At 42.5% G+C, this 18,836-nt stretch overlaps 1 protein-coding gene across 1 annotated transcript; it reads right to left on the bottom strand.

Annotated features, from left to right (window-relative positions):
- Positions 1-468: 468 nt before the first annotated feature.
- LOC109939164 (uncharacterized) lies at positions 469-2,759 on the bottom strand. The gene is made up of 2 exons (XM_020549326.1): positions 2,558-2,759; positions 469-590 (listed from the first exon to the last, which is right to left on the bottom strand). Exons 1-2 carry the CDS (start codon positions 2,757-2,759, stop codon positions 469-471), a joined length of 324 nt encoding a protein of 107 aa, XP_020404915.1.
- Between the last annotated feature and the right edge of the window lie 16,077 nt (positions 2,760-18,836).

Here is an 18,836-nt window from a genome sequence, read left to right as displayed (position 1 = left end):
GATCCAAATCAGACAAGTACCATAAGAACAAACATTCAAGCGTATAGATACCTATAAAAATAGTTTTGTTTTTGTTCCTAAGAGTAGGTCTCGTATTCTTACAGGTTACTTCATGTACAGGATTTCAAAGTGTGAAATCCACATTTGTCTTTAGAAAGAAAAGGTAAGAATAATCAGAGTAAAGCGGAAATAGATTAGTAAAGATTAAGAAAAGTTTAGAAAAAGAATCAGAGTAACAAATGTAAGTAGACAATGGTTGTCCAGTTCTATCTAGGTTTCGTCCTACAGTCAACATTCCTCTAATACCACTTCTGTCACACCCGGGTTTTAGGGGCACCAAGACCCGGGCGTGAACATAATCACCAGGTGTGCTGGGACCAAGTCTCACACATATGATGAATCATGGCACAGGATCGAATGTCACATCTTTACTATATAATAGGAGTTTTGTACAAAATAAATAAATAATTACATTATAAGGAGACAACGGTCCAGCAACCCAAAGTTGACTGGGAGACGACGGTCTAGACCACTCACGAACTCATCACAGCATCCTCCATGCGCCTCATCTTGAGGTACCTGTTCTTGACCTGTGGGGGGGTGAGACAGCAAGAGTGAGCTCACATACGTTCATCGCTCAACAAGTTGTGGAGAATAATGTGCATGAACTCGCCAAAGGTGAGAGCTCACGTGAACTGTAAAACTTACCAAAGAGGATGGTTAGAGTTGAGCATTGCTTTTAAAGTTGGTCAAAATTTTATTAGCAATTACTAAGTATAAGTAAATACCATCCCAATTAAGTAGTAGAACAAAAATAACATCACATGCGATGCAATGCATATGACAAATTGAATTTAGTTCCATAAATTAATCATGTGAGTGTCCGAGCTGCTCACGACCGTGAGCACGGCTAGTATACCAGTTTTACACTCTGCAGAGGTTGTGCATCTTTACCCACAAGTCATGTTACCCATCTGCCAAGAGACGGCCAATCCAATACACCTCTATCGAGGAGGCGAGGCAGGGTAACACTACGAGGCCTTTACAAAGTTCCACTAGCTTCAGAAAACCCGCTACAGTTTATAGGAAGCTCCAGTGCAGGAGTCCCTCGAATGACCGCCATCACAGCAAAATCAACCAAGGACCTCCCTACACTGACCACTCCCCTACTTCCCTTGCCCCTTTTGGGTAAGGTAATCATCCACTAGGTTTCCTAGTTAATCAGCCAAGGGCGTCCATAAACCCTTGTGGTAGCACTGTTTTCCCGGGTGGTTCTCCATGTTCCAATTAATATAATAATCTTAACATGAACAATAGATAACAACTGATAACAAAAGTATAATCATGAATAGTGTAATCTTCATACCCAAAACCACATAAAGCAATAGCAGGTACTACCCAAAAAGTTTAGTGGAGTCAAGGTATAAAGATAATCAAACTAGGGTAACATGTTGGGTCCCATCAAAATTAACCTATGCAGATCATTATGATTAATCAGAACATGACTGGGTAAAAAGAAGTGATCAAGGGCACAACTTGCCTGAGACTTGAGATTCCAGGTACCAACTTGCTCTTCAGGTTCTCGTGACCTCACTGCTAAATGTAGCAATACAGACATACATGGTATAGGCAAAATTAACATCACACCATACCTAAGAATAAACTGCGTAGTAATAATCTACGCATTGCTACGAGATCGTGGGAACGTGAATCACTAAATTCGGAGCTACGATTATTAAGTTATGAATTTCCGAAATTACTTGGTACTTAAAATTGATTAATCCTAACGAATAATTTCAATTCAAGTTTCATGGCTAAACAGTGTTATTAGTTAATAGAAAATATTAATACAAAATTATTGCAACTGGAATGGGTTAAAAAGGAGTAAAAATGGAATTTCTATGAATTAAATAAGTTTTGGATATATTTTTATACATAAAAACCATTTCCTAAATTATTTTTTCTGAATTTCCTAGGTTTCTGGACTGGGCACACTAATACAGAGAAGGTCGGGGATTAACTCACAAGATATCCCAGACACAGCCAACCACCGAGTGGACTACGGGTTAGATCCCGATCAATTTCCTAGATTTAACTCGGGGTCGTTTTAGCAAAAGGGGCGCGACGAAGGGGTATAGGGCGATCCTAGCCGTCCGATTCAATACTGATGGATCAGATTAGAACCCCAACATTATAAACCGATACGTGACTATGGTCGTCAGATCTCTATCCTACGGTTCAAAGCCGACCACGCCTTCCTGTCTATCGATCCTGATCCAATGACCAAGAATCAACGCTATCCCCGATCTGATCTGAGACGTCCGCTACACAAACGATGGCCAGATCTGCTAGCTAATCACAGTCGTCCGCGCTCATCTACGGTCACGGCGTTTTCTTCTACCTCAGACTTGCCGAGTGGTGACGCTGCACCCGCCCCAGGACCACGCCTGCACGGCGACCGACCCATAGATTGCCAGAACCCCAGAATCTGAGCCTACGGAGTACTACCGGCACGGACGAGCAAAGCAAAAGTGGCAAGGGGGGGAAAGATTCTCACCAGAGGTTCTGGCAGCAGCACTGATCGGCGATGGAGCTCCGACCTGGTGAGGAGCCAACCACGTCGGTTCATCGTGTGTACGGTACGCCCGCTTGGCGTGCGATGGTGAATCCCCCCGCGGCTGCTTGAGCTCGACGTCGCAGCAACTGAGCCGGACCGCGAGCAGCAGACAGGCGCACCGAGCAGCGATTGCGGCGGGCATAGACAGAGGCGGAAATTGGCCACCGAATTCTCTGACTTCCCCATGGCGGCAAGCTTTCTCTCCCAACAATGGTGGCCCTGGCGTTTCCTGGTTCTCCCTCCTATCATCGCGCGGTACTAATGCCCCAGAGAAGCAGCGCCCCAGACTTTATAGGCGCAGGAGGAAATCAATTTTTTTTTGCCACGGGGGTGTGATTTGGGTAGCGGGATCCTAGCTGAGGTTGTTGGTCAGATCGATCTCGCGCATGGTGGTTACGACTGCGCAGAAATAGCGGAGTCCGTTCGAGCAGGAAGATGTAGCTGTCATGTTGGGACCACCAGACAGCGGCGTTTCTCGTGTGCGCGATGGATGAGCGAAGCTGGCAAGTGGATCTGCGGCGTCATGCGTGGACACTGAGTGAAGCTGAACTGTGGGTCCTATCAGAGCCCGAGCGCCATTGTTTCAAATAAAATATGTAGCTGATGTCAGGCATAAGTTAGCATGTCGTTCATGTGGAGCTAGACGTGCGGTAAAAAGAAAAGAAATGGCCATCCAAGGGAAAGAATGAAATGGGCCAAAGGGAAAAGAAGAACCAGCCCAAGTGCCTCTTGGTTCTTTTTTCTATTTTCTTTTAAATTTCAGTTTTATCTTAGTTTTAATGTAAAACGAAATTTTGATTTCCAAGCTTCAGTTTATAGGCACAAACAATTCAAATGTGACATGCTATGCAAGGTTTATATTTTTTTGATATATTGTATGCTTTGTTCATTTTGGTAAATGCTTATATATATATTTATTTATTTATGTAGTTCGTGAAAGAATTACTTCATTCAAACAAATAATTTACAACTTTTCCTATAATTCTTACAATGAATTATGTGAATCTAGATTTTTTAAGAGAGTCCTTTTAACAACAAAGTTTGTTGTTTTTTTAATGATAACTAAACTAAAGTCTCTCTCTTTTATTTATTATATACCTTTTGGCAAAATTTCTTATAAATTCTAAAATAGAATTTTGGGTGTTACAGCGGGGCAGAGCGGTCGACCTGGCCCTTTACCGAGCATCCTTGCGAGATAGAGCAGCCGACCAGGCAATCTGCCATGTGACCCTATGAGACAGAGTAGCCGACCAAGTCCTAGCTAACCAACTTGGAAGGGCAGAGATCCAAACCCGATGCTACCCACCCATGTTGTCTGTGGCAAGACACGTCATGTTTAGGCCACGTCTAGGTAAACGTACGACACACTGAGGGCACACCGGGAGGTAACTATCAGACATGATTGTATGCCCCCACATGGTCTCGAACGTGTCTCCAGTGCCTTATGGGGCGAATCAACCCCGGTCGTGGAAGAACCTAGGCACCAGAGTCCCAATAGTGTCACATATGCCGAGGAGGACGGGATGGTGTGCCATACCGGGAGTATATGTACGCACACATGAGGGTGACACAGGGCTCATGACGATAGAGAGGCCACGCTCTGCATGGCCGCTCCATGGGACTGGCTCGTAGGACCCACCACACACTGCCACGAAGACATTAGTGGCAGACTCACTATAGGGACCCATATGCAGGACAAATGGGGTGGTACACCATAAATATGGTATGGGGACGCACGATCCTACAGATGATGTCAACCTAGGGCAACAAATCATCACCTTTACCAGCAAAAGAGCAATTCTCCTCTATAAGGCCCTTCCCTTGAACTATAAAAGGTTAGGTCCCTACTTCACACACACACACAGTAGTTGTAACACACTTCTCAAGCAATACTACCATTAGCACTACACTAGACTAGGGCATGAGCCTGATCACGTATAAACCTAGTGTCCCAAACCCTCTGCTCGAATCCCAGCTATTCACCATTCGGAGCGAGTCCACGCTAGCATCCTCGTCGAACACAAATTTTATTGTCCCTTAGTTTCCGAAACCACAACACGAAGGTATACAAATTTTAGAAAGTTAGGTATGCTGATGCCATACTTATCCATAATGTCTCCTCCGCCACTTGTTAGGACTAAGTTTAGGGAGGACTAAGGCCTTTAGTAGAAGATGTTGTGTGGGATGTTTCAATGTAAGCAATGTTGTATATCACAATTGTGTGTGTGGTTGAGAATTACATAAAAAAAGAAAAATGAAAAAGAAGGGACCAATTCCTTGGTCGCGGCCCATGGCAAGACAAGCTGCATTGGCCTAAGAGGGGCATTAGCAGTAGTTTCGCCCTGAGGCGACGCCCAAGAGACTAGTGGAGGCACGCAGACTATGCTTAAGAGAGACCCAAACACGTCGAGTGTGTGACCCATGCTCAGCATGGGCTCATTCAGCGGATCAATTGGTGTATGAACTGGGCGACCATGGCGCGCAATGACAGTTTATTTGGTGGAGAATGGCGTTGACCCTCTTTAGTGGTGAAGGGCATCAACGACAGGCCACATGAGACCCAGCGACATGGGCTCAACCTAGGCCATGGCGTGGGGAATTGTATGCTCATTGGGAGCGGTTGTGCCTAGCCCATGGCAGATAGTATGCATGCGGCCCAAGTGAAGAGTCTATCTGGGTCGAATAAGAATTCATTGCCATATAAATAGGAGTAGATTTCGTTTTTCAGTGTTGAGATTTGTGCAAGATATCAGATTGGATCTAATTAGAGATCAATCTAGGGTTTTTTAGATTTTGAGGGGGAACACTTGATAATTTTGCTGGCCACTTCAGTACACGAATCTTAATGATTAAAGTGTTGGCTATGCAAGATTTGTTTGGTAACCTTATTTCTGTCTTTATCGAATAATTTCATGTATAGTTTTGATCTTAGATTGATTTATTATTTTCAATTGTTACTGTTGAATTGATTAATCTTGATCATTGCTAGGACTAGGACATCTAATTAGTGGTTTGCAAAGTTTGGAATATTAATCTTTTATGATTATTGCCTAATTCTGATATTAGATGCCGATTAATTTTTATGAACAAAAATACTTTTTTTATTAATAACTTCAGATTCAGATTTCCTAGCAACATGATTCTATTAGTTAGGTGAGTTGTATAATTTATCTAATTTAGTCTATTAAATTTTGAGATTAATCGAACTTATGAATTTTGGTCAGTACCATTTTTATTAATGAAAATGTAATTTGTCCAGAATTAAGTGTACTATATTGGTTTTGTGATTAAGAGGAGGTGAGATAATTATTTTCTAAGCTTTCGTAATTATTCACCTCCTTCTGATTGTCTATTCTTGTGTCATATGATTCTATAATTATGATATTTTGTACTCCCTCCGTCTCACAAAGGATGTCGTTTGACTTTCTTGAGGCCAACTTTGATCAATTTGTTTTATTCAAAATATTTGTGAAAATATAGAAAACTTTAGTTTATTGTTATTGTAAACGGTATGATAAACTAAACCGTACTGAAAATAAATGATAATTATGAAATTTTTTGAATAAAATGAGCTGGTCAAACATGATCTTAGAAAAGTCAAACGACATTTTTTTAGAGACAGAGGGAGTATCAACTATCTCTATTTGTTTTTTCACGGTGCTAATGAGTGCATTTTCAATGCGATATATAGTTATGTTGAAGAGTGAATATGTGATAACAAAACAAAACGTACTCCTGCTAGCAATTTATTCTAGCTGATATTTTTTTACATTGATAAAAAAGGAAAGTAAAATTAAATGTTCTGCAGTCTCAAGGCAGCCGCATATATATTGCTTCCTGTTCCACAAATAACTCAATGGAGTGCAAACATTGTACCCTGTGACGGTGTAGTAGCTAGTAGGCAAACAGAAGAGGGGAAAAGCTAGGATGTGCAGAGGAGTTGTAAACATGCTACCTCGTGTTGCTCGTGTTGGGAATAGGAGGCAAACTGGAAACTCATATTAGATAGAGCACAACGTGGATGGTGACTATAGGAAGACTAAGCTCATGCATCAAACATTGTCCGGCCATTAGAGATCTATTTGTCCCTTCTAGAAAGTGAGACGAAAGTTTTATTATTTTAACGGGCTGATTGTGTGCCAATATTTGATGATTGCATGTTGCTACAAGGACCTTATGCCTCAGTTAACTCATCTCAGTGCCACAGCGGTGTCCGGGCATGTGTATCCGTTTGTGCTAGGCGAATAAGATGGATTACACGTAGCAGCCGCATGTTGCTGGCTTGGGCTTGTTGCTTATAGATTGCTCGGTTGTTTGATTACAATTGACTATTGGAATAAATGAGAGATTTGTTGAAAGCCATGAGTAAGATGTATGATGTATGGAAGTATATATGCACCTCACTTATTATTATTATTATTATTATTATTATTATTATTATTATTATTATTATTATTATTATTATTGTTGTTGTTGTTGTTGTTGTTGTTGTTGTTCTTCTTCTTCTTCTTCTTCTTATAGTTATTGTTATTATTATTGTTATAGTTATTATTGTTATAGTTATTCACTAGTACATAGAAGCTCTATAGTGGCAGTCCTAGAGCTATTTGCACTAGCGTTTTTCTGTGCCGTCAGTGCTAGGTGCCAGTGGAAATCGGCCTTTTCACTGGCAGCTGTTTTGCAACCGCTAGTGGAAATAACATTAGCACTGATGGGTTGCTTAAGAAAACCGCCAGTGGAAACAACATTTGTACTGGCGGTTTTCTTAATACATCCGCATGTGGAAATAACATTAGCACTAGCGGGGTGCTTAAGAAAACCTCTAGTGGAAATAACATTAGCATCGGCGGTTTTCTTAAGCACCCCGCCAGTGCTAATGTTGTTTCCACTAGCGGTTTTCTTAATACAACCGCCAGTGCAAATGTTGTTTCCACCGGCGGCTGTATTAAGAAACCCGCCAGTGCTAATGTTGTTTTCACGGGCGTTTACTTAAGAAAACCGCTAGTGAAAATGTTATTTCCACTGGCGGTTTGCTTAATATTTCCCGTCAGTGTTAGGGGCCTTCGTCTTCCAAAGGTCCTCAAAAACATGATTAAACAATGTTTTCGAAGTGTAACATATGAACAGAGGTACCTTCGGACTCGGATTAAAAGCATATACGATGTGAAAAGCATGGTCGAGACGAAGGCTGATGTTGCTCCAAAGCTACGCGCAAGGGAGCTTCGACTCAATGGTGGAAAAAGGAACCGACTTAAAGGGAAAAAGGTCATTTAGTCCTTGCTGGGTTGTCCATAAGTCAATAGTAAATATGAAGGGCATGAATGTAAATTTACATAGGCTGCGCCCTGTGCCTATAAATAGGTGAACAGTACCCCATACTGTTCACGCTGACTTGTATTCATCTGCGCGTCACGCCTAGACTTTTACCTTCTGTCAAGCCGAAGGTACAAATGTAATTAAATATTGTTTCTGTTTATCTTTGCTAATATAAAGAAGACCTATTAACAATGTCATATGATTATTCATGTTGTCTCTTGTATTTCATATGCTTCTTCTTTCATTAACATATAATATGATGATGAAGGTATGTCCTTCATGACCTTCGTCTGGAGATCATTATATCCTAAGGGAAATAATGTTTCGAAAGACGAAGGACCTTTAACCACTAACATTTGTGTTGCCTTGTTTTTAATTCATAGTATTTGAGAACATGTCCCCAACATTTGCGCCCACCTTCGGTGTACCTACTTCCACAACCTTCGGCAAAGCACTAACCTTCGTCATGCCGCCGAAGAAGATAACAACGCCAGGGGTTGCTGCACTGCAGCCACTGGACACAAACCAGGAAACTCTCTCTCTCCGAGAGGCTCGAAGACAGAAGAGAAAGGCCACCAGTCCAACACTCCAGGAGGAGGAGTTGGATCAAGAGATCAGGGACATGGAAATCGTCCATCAACAAGTGCAAAGGAAAAAGGAGAAGATGGCTCGGCTTGCTGATCTTCAAAGGAAGATCGACAAAGCTACTGAAGAAGTGTGTCACCTTGTTCAAGATGAACAAGACCGAAGGCCCCAACATAGGGAGCTTCGTCAAGAGGGCCTATTCAACGAAGATGGATGGTGTGATGATTTTAGTCACGATACCTTTACTTTTGATGATGCTTCTCCCTTGGCAGCAAAACTGCAGGCTACCCCATGGCCCCCATCATACAAGCCACCTCAGCTTCCCATGTATGATGGGCACTCAGATCCAAAGCAGTTTCTGATGAGTTACGAAGCAACTATATCTTCGTACGGGGGCAATACCACAGTTATGGCGAAGTCTTTCGTCATGGCTGTCCGAAACGTAGCCCAGATATGGTATTCTTCTCTTCGGCCAGGGACAATCACGTCGTAGCGGAAGCTCAAGGACATGTTGGTTACCAGTTTCCAAGGCTTTCAAATGAAGCCAGTCACAGCTCAGGCCTGTTCCAGTGCACGCAAAACCATGAGGAATACCTTCAGGCGTATGTCCGAAGGTTCTTGCGACTGAGGGCACAAGCGCCTACAATGCCCAATGAAATTGTCATTGAGGCCATGATCAAGGGTCTTCGGCCAGGACCTACGGCTCAATACTTCGCGAGAAAGCCCCCACAGACTCTGGAGAAGCTGCTTCAGAAGATGGATGAGTACATCCGGGCTGACAACGACTTCCGCCAAAGAAGGGAGGAAGCTTACAGATTCTCTGAGATGACTAGGGGCTTCGGAGGAAGAATCCACCCGAGGCATGTAAGGTCGATCCACAGCTCCAGTCAGAGCGACGACAAAGGAAGCCAGCCTCAAAGGTCACAATACACCTCACAATCTTTGGGGCAACATCAAAGCTTTTTCAGGCCGCTAGCTCCAAGGGGCAGAGGCGCCAGGGGCTTCGAAGGAAGATTTGGGGATAAGCCCAGGAAGATCTATTGCTTATTCTGTGGTGAGGACAAGGGACATACTACAAGAATATGCCAAATCACCATTCAGAAGCAAAAGGAGATTGCAGAAGCCAAAGCTCGGCAGAATCAGTCGAAGCAGGTCTTGCACACTGCTTCGTGCCACTCTCCCTACATACCAGAATATGTGAGCAATCATCCTGTAGCTACTGTTGCTTCGGCTAGCCATTCACAGGCTTCCTGGCCATAGCTCCCACCCCCACCACCACTGCAACCAACCTATTCCCGAAGCCAGCAGCCAGAAGGGCGCCAGCACTCCCAACAGCAACGTGAATTTAGGAAGGAATCCGAAGCTCGCACAGTCAACAGTACTGTGCCAGAATCAAAGCACATTTATTGAGCGATATCCTACCTCTGTAATACCTTTATGTTCTATATCATTTTGTTTTTCAATAAGGAACAAGCAATGTAAATCTAGTTTTAATTCCTTGTAATAATTTCGCTTCAATTAGAATGAAATATATCTTCCTCACAGACTGACGAAGCTCAAAAATTGCCGAAGCTCAAAAGTCGTTCCAAAGGGAATGAAGAGCTAAAAATTGTTGAAACTACAAAAAAGTCGTTCCTAAGGGGGCGCAACGTAAGATTTGTTGAAGCTACAAAAAAGTCGTTCCTAAGGGAGCGCAACGTAAGTTTTCTGCTCAAAAGTCGTTCCAAAGGGAATGCAGAGCTAAATACCGCCGAAATATAAGGCGAAGATGTTCAAAAGACGTTCCTAAGGGGATGCAGAACTTATACCGCCGAAATAGAAGGCGAAGAAGTTCAAAAGATGTTCCTAAGGGGATGCAGAACTTACACCGAAAAATAAACAGTGAAGCCGAAAAATAAACGGCAAAGAGATTTCAGTCGTTTCTAAGGGAAGGCAGAGATTGTGTTCCAGTGTTGGAGTGTGAGTGTGTGTCTTCGTCATCAGCATCATTTTGCATCATATCATCACATCATTCTACATAACATCACATCATACATCATATCCCATCAATGGCACAAATCGAATACGATGTCAACCTTCGGAGAATGCTTCGTAAAAATGAAAATGTGCTAAGGCACAAAATAAGCTTTGAGAAATACAACTTCATCAGCTCTGTTACAAAAGAAGGGATTCCTTGTTTACGAAGCTTGGTTATTTTTACGAAGGCCTGGATCTTTTCCTTCATGACGCATGAAAAGAAGGGAAGGTGTTTTTTGTCGAAGGCTAAAAAACGGTATGTATGTAAGTTTAATGCATCGTAAAGAAATAAATTATAATAATTTACATATTTGATCCAAAGTTACACACATCAAATGTTACAGCTTCATTACAATAAAAACCACAATGTTCATTCTAGTGTATATTACATCGACCATTTAAAATGTTTTTACAATAAGTGTTAGTCTTCTTTCAGGATTTTCTCCGCAACTTAATTTAGCAATTTATTGACGACTTCGTCAACAATAGATTCATCCATATTAATGATCTTCAGTGCTTCCTTCGTTTCTGGATCGGCCAGGGAATCAAACGGTTCTGGCAGCGGAGATAATTCAGCTAAAGAAAGAAAAAGTTAATCAATCCGAAGCCATAAAAACAAATGTCGAAACTAAAAGCCACGAAGCAATACCTATACGTTTTTTGTGCTCTGCAGCTTCTTCAGCTCGCCTTGCTTCTGCTCGGGCGTTATGGATGTCTTTTTCACTTTTCTTCATAATTTCATGAGCCATCTCTTGGCCACCATTCACCCAGACATCATTATAGAATTTTCCGCCCATCAAGGTTGCTTCAGCTGAAGGATCCTTCGTGACATCTGCGGAGAAGGCAGCTTCAGCCTGGGCCATGGTCTTGATGTGATCGCATCCTGCATTCTCCAAGATAGCTGAAATCCCCCGCGCACCGGAAAATGCATAGACATCCCCGTGATCACTTAAGATTTCTTCGAAGCTCTCGGCCTCCCCACTTATCCATTCGATAACACCTTCAGGGTCGCCTCGTATGATGTTCTCATCGGTAGAATAGGTGCCCACGTTGGCGAAGCTAACTTTTATTTTCTCCACGCAGCCCAAGGATTTTTCAAAGCATCTTTCCTTGGATGCGCGAAGTTCTTCAATAGTTTTCTCTAAATGGTTTTTCCAATATTCGCTGATCTCTCGGTTAGCTTCTGCGAGTGCGCATTTTTCTTTGGCTTCTGCCAACTGTTTTCGAAGGTCTTCAATTTCATTCTTTTGGATTTCGGCTTGAGCCTTGAAACTAGCTTCATCTTCTTTCACTTTGTTTACCAATGAAATCAAGATTTTGTCTTTTTCAAGACCTTCGTTTCTTAATTCGATTACCTCTGAACGAAGGTTGTTCAGAGCCATCGTATATCCTTCATCTTCATTTTTTTTCTGTGCCCTGAGGGCATTACTGAGAATCAGGCCCTGCAAATGGAGGAAAGAATAAGTATGACAAATAAAATACCCAATTTTTAAATTAAAATGTAACTCTTATACCTTTATGCTATTACACGCTAAGCTGTCAGCAAGCTCATCCTTCGATAAGATTGAAAGGCCATCTTCCAGCTTCGGGAATCTGATGCTTCTACCTATCTCCCGGCAAACAGATATTTCTTTATTATCTGGGAGACAGTACAAAAAATCTTCTTCCCCACTGCCATTAAACACTAATGCCCCCTTCGGGTATTTCAATTTTTGGGCATAGTGTCATGCTTCTAGCTTTTCTTCTTGAGAAAGTCCCTTTCCCAAAGCATGACGAATGATGTAATCAGTGCTTTCTTTTGAAGCTTCGGGAGCAGGAGTTTCAACCTTTTCAGACGCAATTTGCTCTGTCTCCTTTTCTTCAACTACGGCAGACTCTATCTCAGTGGGCACTGAAGGCCCAACTTCGGTTTCAGCCTGAATTGTTGTAGCTTCGACTTCTGCCTGCTTCGTATCAGTTTTGGGTTGTGCCTTGGAAGCTTCGGCAATTTTTCTTGTAGGAGCAAGACTCAAGGTTTTTGCTGTTTCTAACACAACATCTAGCACATTAGCCATCCTTCTCCTCTTAGGAGTTGCGGCATAACTCTTTTGTGCTTTCGGCACTGTTGCCTCTGTCGAAGGGCTCAAAATCTCTGGCATTTTTGTTATTTCTTCAATTTTTGACCCTTCAACCTTATCAGCCATCGTCTCAACTAGCTTAATTGAAAGTAACTTCGGCATTATAGCCGGCTCTTCAGTCCTCTGCACAGGAGGAACAGTTTCTTTTGTTTTGGCAGCTGAAGAGGCCCCTTCACCAAATTCAGGTATCACGGCCGATTCAATATAACGCGACCGGTGAGTCAGAACCTTCATATTTTTGCCCTTCGGCTCGGCTGTGATAGCCGAAGCGGCAACCTTTCCAGAAGCAGCAATCTTTCTTTTTACCCCTTGCCCTCGCAGCGGGTAACAATAGTCAGGGTATACGAAGCCAATAGCATCGAATACCATGTTCAACCTTTTCTTATTCGGACCCCCGAAGGCTGCGGACAAGGCATTGTCCTCAGTTTTGGAGTACGCCCCAAGTAACTCATCGCTAGTAGCTTCAATACACTTCGGCCAATCATCATTTGGTTCATCAAACTTATCCTCAAACCTGAATGTATACTTCAGCCAGACCAAACCACCTTCGCTAGAGTTAGTGATGGTCTCCTTCGGCATTTCCTAGTTTTCCACAAGCGACCATACTCTGAATGCTATATGTTTTTGAATTAAATCTCTTGTGCCAATGAAGGAGCAAACAGTACTGAAGGCCTTCTAACACGCTTCGGCGGCGTCATCAATTTCGACCTTCGGCCTTCGCAGGCCGAAGCAGGACCAGATGGGACGCATAATGATTTCTTTTATGTCTTCCCTCGTCTTTAGATCATTCTTCACATAAAACCACTCTTCCATCCAGGCCCCGGACCATCTTTTCTGAAATGTGGGCACTGGGTGGCTTGTGTTAGGGCGAGCGATAAATCCATAACAACCGAAGTTGTTGTGGTACTGTTCTTTACCCATGGCCTTCGTCTCATATAGAAGTTCGTGCATACTACAGAAGCACTTTGTGCTTGGCTCTAGCCCTTGACTCCTTACTGCCCAGACAAAAATCCCCATTCTTATTATGGCTTTGGGGGTGATCTGATGAAGGAAGATTTGGTAGGTCTTCAGCACTTCAACTACAAACTTACTCAAAGGGAACCGAAGTCCAGCTTTGAATAAGCTTCGGTAAATCACAACTTCGTTCTCCTCAGGGGCAGGGACGTTGTTGTCTCCGCTAGCCCTCACAATAGACATATCCCGAAAGTACCTTCCTCTCATGTTCTCAAGATGACTCTGTTTGATGGTCGATTTTCCGTAGATTGAATGACTTGGCCACTAGGGCCGATCCTCAGAATCTTCATCCCCACTTTCCGCATCATAGCTATCACTGTCACCAGTATCTTCAGACAAACCTTCCAGTATCTCTTTAGTAATTTTCTTTGTGTTTGTTTTTGCCATCGATTCAACAAATCCAGCAACATAAGGATCCATAGACTTCTTCTCCTCAAACAGCTTCGCTTCTTCGGTCAGCTTCGTTTCTGCAACAACCTTGTTTTCATGAGACAACTTTTCTCCAGACATGGTGAAAACGCGTTTTTAAACCGAAGTTCAGAGAGCTTGAAAATCTATTAAGCGCTAGTGAGCAAGAGCTAAAAGATTAAGAAAATAATGCAAATGGCACAAGCAGCGTATCAAATGCAGCTGGTGTGAGTTCCTATTTATATGTCCAGCGCGCTGCAAATTGGAGGGCCCCGTCTGTCATTGACTATTGCTATTCTAGCAAAGGGAAGGTGTTTTTTCGGACCTTCGGCTTAAGGCCTTCGTCTATGTCGTAGTCTGAATTCGTTATCTTAAAAAATTAATACTGCGAGGGGCTACTGTTGGGGGCCTTCATCTTCCGAAGGTCCTCAAAAACATGATTTAATAATGTTTTCCAAGTGTAACATATGAATAGGTACCTTTGGACTCGAATTAAAAGCATATACGATGTGAAAAGCGTGGTCGAGATGAAGGCTGATGTTGCTCCGAAGCTACGCGCAAGGGAGCTTCGGCTCAATGGTGGAAAAAGGAACCGACTTAAAGGGAAAAAGGCCATTTAGTCCCTGCTGGGTTGTCCATAAGTCAATAGTAAATATGAAGGGCATGAATGTAAATTCAATATTGTTTCTGTTTATCTATGCTAATATAAAGAAGACATATCAACAATGTCATATAATTATTCATTTTGTCTCTTGTATTTCATATGCTTCTTCTTTCATTAACATATACTATGATGATGAAGGTATGTCCTTCATGACCTTCGTCTGGAGATCATTATATCCTAAGGGAAATAATGTTTCGAAGGACGAAGGACCTTTAACCACTAACACATTTGTGTTGCCTTGTTCTTAATTCATAGTATTTGAAACCAAGTCCCCAACAGTCAGTATAAGTTTTCCCGCCTTTTTCAAATTTTCAAACAAAACTGAATTTTATATTTATTAACACAGATTATTCTATTTACAACCATATATTCATCTATTTACAACCATAAATTTTCAAACAAACTGAATTAAATTCTATCATACATTCTATACATCAAATTCTTCTGTTTACAACTATATATGCTTCACACATTCTATACATCAAAGGTTTTCACCTATGCTCTAGTAACTATCTCGTCTAAGATATAGTCTACTATCTTTTGTTAGTATTCTAAACTCTGGCATAGCTAATGTACTGGAAGCATCGTGATATTTCCCTTCAGCGGGAATGACCTCTTTCAACATGAATGTGCATAGGCCTTCAACTATGCCATACAATGCACCTTCGGTCAAGTTCTCCGGATTTCCTTTTTGAAATTCCTGTAAAGGAAGTTTATAAACATCATCTATTCACACTCGATAACACATTTGCATCTTTAATGACATAAATACAAACATGACTATTACTAATAATACCTTGCTAGGGTTTGTGATGTGTCGCCTATTCATTCTCATGAACTCACACGCAAAGAACCCACATAGGACCGATCCATGTGGTTGCTTGTGGCACTACATACATAACATGAGTGTTGGCCACTTGTTCTCAAATGCTATGAGTTAAGAACAAGGCAACACAAATGTTAATGGTTAAAGACCTTCGCCCTTCGAAACATTATTTCCCTTAGGGTATAATGATCTTCAGATGAAGGTCATGAAGGACATACCTTCATCATTTCAATATACAAAAATATAGACAGGGACGTATGAAACATAAAAAGACCAGGGATAATTATATGAAATCATTAAATCATTCATATTGACATTATATAGTCATGAGAAAACGTTAATGATATTAAATTACATTTGTACCTTCGGCTTGACAGAAGGTAAAAATCCGAGAGTGACGTGCAAGCGATTACAAGTCAGCGTGAACAGTACGATGTTACCATTCATCTATTTATAGGCACATGACGTAGTCTGGGTAAAATTATATTCATGTCCCTGACATTTACTTTTAGCTAAAAGGTAAGCTGTCGAGGACTAATCAGTCTTTTCCCTTTTAAGTCAGTTTCATTCTTCATCGTTGTCTTTGTGCTAAGCCGAAGCTTCTCCATCCACAACTTCCGAACTGGTCCATCCTTCTTCCAGGTCACGCCTTTCATACTATGTACACCTTCATCTCAAAGCCGAAGCCTCCTGTGACACTATACTATACTGGAAAACATGTTAGTCTTGTTTTTGAGGACCTTCGAAAGATGAAGCCCCCCAACAGTAGCCCCTCGTAGTATTAATTTGTTCTTGTATCTTAACAAATTCAGACTGCAACGTTAACGAAGGCCTTTAGCCGAAGGTCCGAAAACACCTTCCCTTCGCTAGAATAGCGAAAGTCAATGACAAATGGGGCTCGCTTAGTTGCAATGCATGAGGCATATAAATATAAACCCACAGCGACAGCATCTGCTGCGCCATTTCAATTGCTTGTGCAATTTTCTCAAGTTTTAAATTTCTTGTTGTCAGATTTCACTTGTTTTATGAGCTTCGGCATTTGCACAAGTGTTCGCTATACATCTAAGGAGAAGAAGATTGTGGACCCTGCTCTTGCTGGGTTTTATGAAGCTATGGAAAAAACAAACACAGAAAAGATTACAAACGAAATAATGGCTGATTTGTCTGAAGATTCTGACGACAGTGATGACTATGATGTGGAAAGTGAAGACGAAGATGCGGAAAATCGGCCCTGGCGACCAAGCCACACCATCTTCGGAAAATCATCCATTAAGCATAGTCAGATTGACGATATGAAAGGGAAATATTTCCGGGATATTTCAATTGTGAGAGCTGGAGGAGATAGTGCTGCACCTTCTCCTGAAGACAATGAGGTGGTTGTTTACAGGAGTTTTATGAAGGCTGGGCTTCGGTTCCCATTGAGCAAATTTCTAGTTGAGGTGCTGAAGACCTTCGAGAATTTCCTGCATCAAATTAGTCCCGAAGCCATTATTAGGATGGGGTTTTTTATTTGGGCCGTGAGAAGCCAAGGGATGAAACCAAGCACAAAATGCTTCGGCAATGTGCACGAGCTGCTGTACGAGACGAAGGCTACTGGCAAGGAACAATATCACAACAATTTTGGTTGTTACGGCTTCGTGCCCCGCGCCAATGTAAGTTATCCGGTCCCAACATTCCAAAAAGGTGGCCCGAGGCCTGGATGGAAGAATGGTTCCATGTTGAGAATAATTTAACTGAGAGGGAAGACATAAGAGGAATTATTCAACGTCCCATCTGGTCTCGCTTCAGCATCAGGAGGCCAGCCACCGCTCTTGGGAATGATATAGAGGAATGCTAGAGAAGCTTCAACACTGTATGCACTTTTATTGGCACAAGACACCTAGTTCAAGAACACATCGCCTACAGAGTATGGCCACTCGTGAATGAGTGGGAGATGCCGAAGGAAGCTGCTGCCGGGTCTAGTCAGGGTGGCCTAGTCTATCTAAAGTATACCTTCAGATATAGACGCAAGTTTGATGAGCCAAACGATGAATGGTTGAGCAGTATTGAGGCAACTAGCGATGAATTGCTTGGGGCTTACACTAGAGCCGAAGATGATGCTTTGACCTCAGCCTTCGGAGGTCGAGGCAAGAAATGGTTGAACAGAGTTTTTGACATGATTGGTTTCATATACCCTGATTATTCCTTTCCCTCGTGAAAGCAGGGAAAGTAGAGGAAAATCGCCGCTTCGGCCATCTCTGTTGTGCCAAAGGGCAAAAAGATCAAGGTCTTCATGCACCGATCGAGATACATTGAGACGGCCACATTGCCGAAGCTGGATGAAGGGACATCTTCCATTGCCGAAACAAAACAACCTGCTCCTGCCGTTCGGAGCGCCAAAGAATCAGTTGCAGTATCGAAGGTTTCTGCAACCGGATTGGCTAAAGTGCCGATACAAACTGCCGAAGCTGAAGAAGAGACAACCGAGAAGCTAGACCGAGAGGAAAAAGCAGGACCGTCAGAGATAGAATTGCCGAAGGTGGCAAAAACTCTCGCAATAACCCCCAAGAGTAGAAGAATGGCAGGCGTGCTAGACGCTGTCATGGAGACAACAAGGGCACTAACTCCTACCCCTGCAAAGAAAATTGTCGAAGCTGCTATAAGTCACGCTGAAACCAAAGCTGGGCCCTCAGTGCTTGTTGAGACGGAGCCTGCCGTAACTGAGGATAAGGCTGAGCAAGAATCTCCAGATGTTGGCATGGCTATGGAGAAGGATGTGGCCGAAAAAGCTAATTCTCCTGCTCCCGAAGCACCATCCGAAGATCTCGACTTTATTATTCGACATGCTTCGGAAAAAAGACTATCTGAAGAAGAAATTGCAGAAGCCAAACACTATGCCCGGGAACTGAAATACCCGAAGGGGGCCTTAGTGTTCAACGGCACGGACGAAGATGATTTCCTATACTGTCTCTCGGACAACAAAGAAATATCTATCTGCCGGGAGATGGCCAAAAATATGGGATTTCCGAAGCTCGAAGCTGGCCTCTCCGCTATGTCAAAAGATGACCTTGTGGATAGCCTTGCATACAACAGTCTGAAGGTACGAAAGTGATGAACTTAAAAATAGATTATCTTGTCTTGTATTCTCGTGTTAATTCTATCTTCTTGCAGGGCTTAATTCTTAGCAACGCTTTGAGGGCGCAAAAGAATGCTGAAGATGAAAGCTGCGTGATAGCCCTCAGCAACCTTCGGTCAGAAGTTATCAAACTGAGAAATGAAGCCTTGGAGAAGGAT

Source organism: Zea mays, chromosome 2 (genome assembly GCF_902167145.1).
Source record: "Zea mays cultivar B73 chromosome 2, Zm-B73-REFERENCE-NAM-5.0, whole genome shotgun sequence".
NCBI lineage: Eukaryota > Viridiplantae > Streptophyta > Magnoliopsida > Poales > Poaceae > Zea > Zea mays.
Note: the sequence above shows the minus strand (reverse complement) of the source record. Positions and strands in the feature narration are given on the sequence as shown.

Bases quoted from the DNA above. Each gene is read 5' to 3' on its own strand.
- LOC109939164 (XM_020549326.1), bottom strand. From the start codon at position 2,759: ATGCCCGCCGCAATCGCTGCTCGGTGCGCCTGTCTGCTGCTCGCGGTC. The intron at 591-2,557 runs GTGAGAATCTTT...ACCCCCCCACAG, and splicing joins TGCTGCTGCCAGAACCTCTG to GTCAAGAACAGGTACCTCAA.